Source organism: Sinocyclocheilus anshuiensis, unplaced genomic scaffold, assembly GCF_001515605.1.
Source record: "Sinocyclocheilus anshuiensis isolate Anshui unplaced genomic scaffold, SAMN03320099.WGS_v1.1 scaffold704, whole genome shotgun sequence".
Taxonomy (NCBI): Eukaryota; Metazoa; Chordata; class Actinopteri; order Cypriniformes; family Cyprinidae; genus Sinocyclocheilus; species Sinocyclocheilus anshuiensis.
In genome coordinates, this window is record NW_015554109.1 from 35,485 (window position 1) to 41,498 (window position 6,014).

Sequence of the window (6,014 nt, forward strand, 5' to 3'; positions counted from 1 at the left end):
ACACACACACACACACACACACACACACACACACACACACACACACACACACACAGCATGTGCTGCACTCATATCTCCACCTGCTGTCCCACACTCGAGACCCATTTCACACTCACCAAGATTGTCTGTGATCTCATAGATGTCCTGGAAATCTCTCATCTGACGTCCGATCATGTCAATGAAGCTCTCGATCAGACTGAAGAATTCCTTGATGTTTGCGCCCATCTGCAGCAGAGCAAAACAGCATTGTTATTGCTAACCAAAACTATTATAAAATCATTTTCATTAACTAAAATAAAGCTGAAATAAAATAAAATATTAATATTAAATGAAAAACTTAAACTTTAAAAAACTGACCGAAATAAACTAACTTTAAGTTGAAGTACTAAACTTACTAAAAATGAAAATAAGTATTAGTAGTTAGTTTTAGTAATTAGTAGTAGTAAACATTTAATTAAATATAATAATTATTTAATATATATGCATAGAATTATATAGATATATATTTAAATATCAATATAAGATATAAACGAAAGTTAAATAAAAATATTAAAAAAATGGCAGTATCACTAAAACAAAACTTACTACTAACTAACAAAATTACTGCAACAATCTTTAATTAAAATTAAAATAAAAACAGAAAATATAAAAATAAAATGTATAAATACTATGATAGTACATGAATAGCACTAAAATAACATGCACACTTAGAGAATCTCTCAGTTCTTTCTCCGAATGGTCTGGTGACTGATTCATTCGTGTGTGTTAGCGCTGTCTCTGACGTGTGTGTGTAGGCGTGTGAGGTGTTGGCGTTGTCTGCGTTCGCAGATTAGCATGTGGGTGCGCTCGATTTCTCTGCTTCTTATTTCTCCTTTCACCCTTTTTTGGTATGATGACTCACCAGTTGAGCTTCGTTCCATTTCTCTCGGTGTGTCTCCTGCAGTAAGTTACTGATGGTGTGAGCGTAATTCTGTGGGTCAAACAAATCAAGGTTATTAGATCAGTTCTTCTATCATATACACTTTTCCCATCATCGTTATGTGCTTGGGTTTTGCGTACCTCCACATCTGCATTGCTCAGGCTCATCTTTGAGCCTCTGAAGATCTCCGTGCCGTTCCTCAGGACCTCCATCACAGCCAGCAGGTCGCCGCTGTACTTCATATTGTCAGTCGACACCATCCTCACTTTAGACAGCACCTCAGACACGCCATCAACCAGCTGACCGCTCTGAGACCGAGTCATGTGATCACGCATCTGGAAGGAGAAGGATGCTTGAGAGCTCTGTCCTGAGGCCTTTAGGCCAACATGAAGTGCTAGTATGCATGTGGTTAACGGTGTTCCGTCAGGCTTACCAGGGTCTGGATGTCCTGGAATTCCTTGGAGATGCATTTGATGTGAGTGGGGTTCTCCCAGAAGGCCAGACCCACGGCGTCCAGTGTGCATCTGCGGAGGATCAGGCCTGCAGGAGTCAGGGAGAGCAGGGTTAATGCTATCCAGAGGAGGGGACTGTCTCTTTCACTAAAATCAGGCCGTGACCCACATTCGACACACAAAAACTAGAGCGCTGTATGACTGAGATCTCTGAACACTACCTGTGGCATCAGAAGGGCAAGACACGGCAGCCGTGTCGCCCGCGGGCGTTTTCTTCCACACCACACTGCCGTAGTTCTCCTCTCCGCAGATCTCGTGAGGTTCTGCGAGACACATTTTAAAGCACTTAACGATGCTGCCTCAAAAATGGCGCATAGATTGCTGCGATTAAAACATCTGGTTTGAGTTCTCACCTGGGCACCGCTTCTCGTTGCAGTTTCTCAGTTCTGATTTATCTCCATTGCATGGCTCTCCACCAAAGAAAGGTCCTTCACACACTCTCTGTCTGAGCTGATGGCCTCCACCGCAGGACTTACTGCAACTGCCCCATGAGCTCCACAACAGCCATCTCCCGTCCACTAGAGGGCGACAACACCCTTGAGTATCTTTCATAAAAACACTTGCAGAGCCATTTTATTCACGAGAAATACTTCATGCATTAGAAAACATTTAGGGAGGAATACTGTACCTGGGCAATCTCTGAGGAAGCAGTTGGTGGTTTCTTGCCATTCTCCTCTGCACTCCGAGCCTCCGTACGAGGGGCCGTTACACTCACGAGTTCTCTGCATCGTTCCATTTGAGCAAGAGGCAGAGCAAGGAGTCCATGCGGACCAGTCGTTCCAGTAGCCGTCAACTACGGAGAGGGGAAAGACAGAATAAATTAGTATTACTAAAGCTCCAAAGTCATCTTCCTTGTTGCATTTGAAAAGAGCTTGTGTTATTATGGTGAACAGTGCCATCTGGTGTTGAGATCTGGAATAGCGGTCAGTTGACTGACCTGGGCAGACAGCGATGTTGCAGAACTTGGTCTGTTTGACAGGTCCGCGGCAGGGTTCTCCGCCGTGCTGAGGCTGTTTGCAGGTACGGACGCGATCACGGTATCCACGACCGCAAGTGGACGAGCATAAACTCCAGGGAGCCCATTCGTCCCACGCTCCGTTCACTGCAAACACAGCATCGTTAATCAATCCCTCATTCCATGATCCAGACAAATGAAAGTAAGCATTGTATGTGTGATCTGAAGTACCTGGGCAGGCGGCGGTGTTGTTGCAGGGTCTATTCTCTCTCAAAGGGCCGGTGCACTGGGTGCTGTAAGTGGACGTCATGCAGGAGCGTGAGCGAGATTGCAAGCCTTCACCACAACTCACGGAACACACGCTCCATGAAGACCACGTGTCCTGCTGGACCTCTTCTGCAGCACAACAAAGAGTTTGATTTAGCAAAACACCTCCACTTCCAGACTGCTTTCTAATGTTCCAAAAGAGACACACACCTTTATGAGGGGCCTGGTTTGCCATGATGGTGCCATCAGAATCACGCCGCTGGCCGATGATGGAACGCAGACCTTGACTTCTCTGTCGGACTTGACCTGCACAAATCAACACAAACCCACATGTAAGATCCGACAGCACGCTCTTGCATTCACTGCAGTGCACATTTATGGACATGGAACTGACCGATGCAGGGCTGAGGGTTGCAGGCCCGTCCCTCCTCTACGACGCCCTCACAGACACCATCCTCAGGCTGGCACGCACGGCTGCGCACCTGGACTCCACCGCCGCACTCGTTACTGCACTCGGACCAGCGGCCCCACCCGTTCCAGCCTTCTGCAAACACATCACACAGATAAGCTTCACATCACTTCTGTTAAGTGCACATGGTGGGTGAGTAATGCTGAAGAGGTGGATGAAAGGACATTTGCTGCGAATGAGTCATGGTAATTCTGCTGTCAGTGCTGACATCTGCTGGTTAACTCTGGTATCTGCATGCAAACTTCAGGAGCTCAATAGAGGCATCAAATCTTGCCTGTCAACTTATTGACAATCAATGTGGCATTGTTTTGCCATAAATGTAGGTTTTATATCAAAGAGGCGGCCACTATAACAGTGGGGTGAAAAGTCTTTTAGACAAACAAACACTTCTGAACCTTTTCTAAGCAAAACTGAGCTTTGAAGGCCAAATGCCAGGACACCACATGATACGACCATTTGAAAGGGTGAATAGCCTCTAGTACCCGAGGCGCTCTTTGGATGTGGTGCTTTTGGAGCCCGGCGGGTTGCTATGGCAACCTCAAGCACAGGGCATTGATTGCTTTAGCGGAGGCTTGGGGAGAAGCTGCTCCCGCAGAACCACATCGACAGTTTTTTTTCTGTCAGGAGAGCATACAGTTTTGCCTGAGCTTTACCAACCAAACAAGTTGCTACTGGAATCTTGCATCTCACACACTTACTCATGATCTCGGCGTCGCGGTTGCTGTCTCTAACGGTGGGCGAGCACTTCTCGGTGTAGACTCCACCCCTGTAACAGCCAGCTGTCTTCCTCTTGGGCGGTTCCCAACACTGGCAGGGGGTCATCATGATGCCGCAGGGGTTTCCGTGGGTACTGGTTGCTAGGCAATCTTCCAGCCACTGACACAGCATCTCACAGGCTGGCATACTCGGATTCCTCTTCCCCACGACTAGAAACTCAGCGTTGAACTGGCTGCCTTCGTTGTTCCCTTCGTCTTCCTCCCCGGGCTCCATACCAAGACTTGGTATCACCTTCCGCACCTGCAGGAACTGTTTGCTGGACTCCAGGTAGGCCACCGCGGAGGAAGCGTCGCACAGTCGGACCACCTCGTCGAAGCTCTCCATGCCCAGGTATGTGCGAGAGGTCTCCAGGAATGAGTCGAACTGGAAGGTCCGGATCTGTCGTGGGGTGCAGGACTCGGTAGGCTTGGTGATCTTCATGTAGACGGTGTAGCGGCGAGGATCGGGGTTCTGCAGGGTCCAGGAGCACGGCGCTGACGACAGGGCGGTCTTAGAGGAGAACACACCGAAGAAGCGGCTTTGCTCCAGGGTGGCACAGGTGGCGGATGCTGGCCCAGAGGGAGTGGAGATGCCCGGGGCGAACATCACGCACATACAAGCGCACAGCGCCAATGAGACGAACCACCACTCCATGTTCTCGCTTCAGGAGGACGGGTGGACCCTTTGATAGGAGTTAACTGGGCTTCTTTGATATGGCAGGGGTTTGAACTTTTTACTACGGTAAATGTGGATGGAGGGTTTGATTCTTAACTAGATAGTAGGAGCCATATCTGTGGGAAAACAAGAAACAGAAGGCACTCAGAGTTAGCACTTGTCAATCATAGTAGAACAGTCATTGTAATTATCATACTGGAACAGGTCTGCCATCTGAATCATATCTGTAGTCGAGAGCTGTACCCTCCATTAGCATTAGTATGCATTCGAACAAGCCCTGTCAGAGTGCTGCCGCTAATGTGCACACTGCAATTACACTCAGACTATAATTACAGTGCCCTTCACAGGAATCTCTCTCCGCATTGCTCTCTCATTCTCTCCTGCCCACGCTTTCACACGTGGCAGAGCCGATTGCGTCAAACTGACGTCCTCGAAGACTTAGCTCTCACCCACGAAAGTTCAGCGCTGGAAAGATTCTCACAGCGAAAAAGCAGGATATTTCTGCAGGAACACATGCCCCCTCCCTGACAGAATGCAGCGATTGTGGAACTTTCGAAGTCTGACTGTTGCCATAGCTACAGGTGCTCGAGAAACGTGTGGAGCATCTTTGTGCATTATAAGCTGCACCCCTCTCTTTCCAAGCACAGTCCCTCGCTCTATTATAGAACTTGCCTCGTTTTCTGGCGCATCACTCTCTTTCGCTCAAAGACGCTCATTCATGAGCGAGACGAAAGAGAGAGAGCAGCTGTGAGAGGTCCTTCTCAGGGAACCAATGACCCCTCATCTTCATTATCACTTTCCTCTTTCTGAACTGATAATGTGAGCCTGAAAAACTAAAGCTCAACAGTTGTACAAAATGAGATAAATTGCTGCTCTGTTTTGTTAGCTGTCTTCAATTACATCACTAATGCAGCTCATGTATGATTTTCTGCACTCCATTGAGTTTGAGGATCCGGGAACTATCGACTCTACAGAAAATGAGAGTACTTCAGCTCTGCCACTCAACCTCTTTCTATACCCCAAATAGGGGGCTGAAATTACAAATTACATCTGTAGTTATGGAAACAGCTGATTTTCGAAAGAGCTGAAGTAGAGTCAGCAGGAAGTGTGTGAGAAAGAGACAGACAGACCGAGACGGAGAGAGAGACAGCTGCACAGAGTTTATGTGAATCCGTGCAAGTGAAGCCAGCACGCTCATTAACCCCTGATGTCTTCTGGCTGGTCTGATCCTGGGATGAATGTTAGATTGCATCTGATCTAAAGAAACACAGACACTTTGTTTTTAATCCTGGGAAAGTCTGAGACACACACGACTCTGCCAAGCACACGCAGAGCCATCTGTGAGCTCAGATCTGCTGCTGAGACATCTCAATGTGTGTCTAGTGCTGTCAGAACAATAGCACACACACACACACACACACACACACACACAGACAGACACACACACACACACACACCTGC

The 6,014-nt window shown here is 47.7% G+C and overlaps 1 protein-coding gene across 1 annotated transcript in view; it reads right to left on the reverse strand.

Annotated features, from left to right (window-relative positions):
- The window catches only part of LOC107669764 (brain-specific angiogenesis inhibitor 1-like), a 19,169-nt gene that overhangs the window by 10,185 nt on the left and 2,970 nt on the right, over window positions 1-6,014 (reverse strand). The window contains exons 2-13 of the mRNA XM_016462147.1: window positions 3,821-4,669; window positions 3,048-3,197; window positions 2,864-2,959; window positions 2,618-2,782; window positions 2,369-2,533; window positions 2,060-2,224; window positions 1,785-1,949; window positions 1,593-1,694; window positions 1,353-1,459; window positions 1,060-1,254; window positions 902-970; window positions 117-225 (exon numbers count right to left, since the gene is read on the reverse strand). Of these exons, the coding sequence (XP_016317633.1) occupies window positions 117-225; window positions 902-970; window positions 1,060-1,254; window positions 1,353-1,459; window positions 1,593-1,694; window positions 1,785-1,949; window positions 2,060-2,224; window positions 2,369-2,533; window positions 2,618-2,782; window positions 2,864-2,959; window positions 3,048-3,197; window positions 3,821-4,532 (2,200 nt within the window). The 5' untranslated portion in view covers window positions 4,533-4,669. The remainder of the gene's footprint in view (window positions 1-116; window positions 226-901; window positions 971-1,059; window positions 1,255-1,352; window positions 1,460-1,592; window positions 1,695-1,784; window positions 1,950-2,059; window positions 2,225-2,368; window positions 2,534-2,617; window positions 2,783-2,863; window positions 2,960-3,047; window positions 3,198-3,820; window positions 4,670-6,014) is intronic.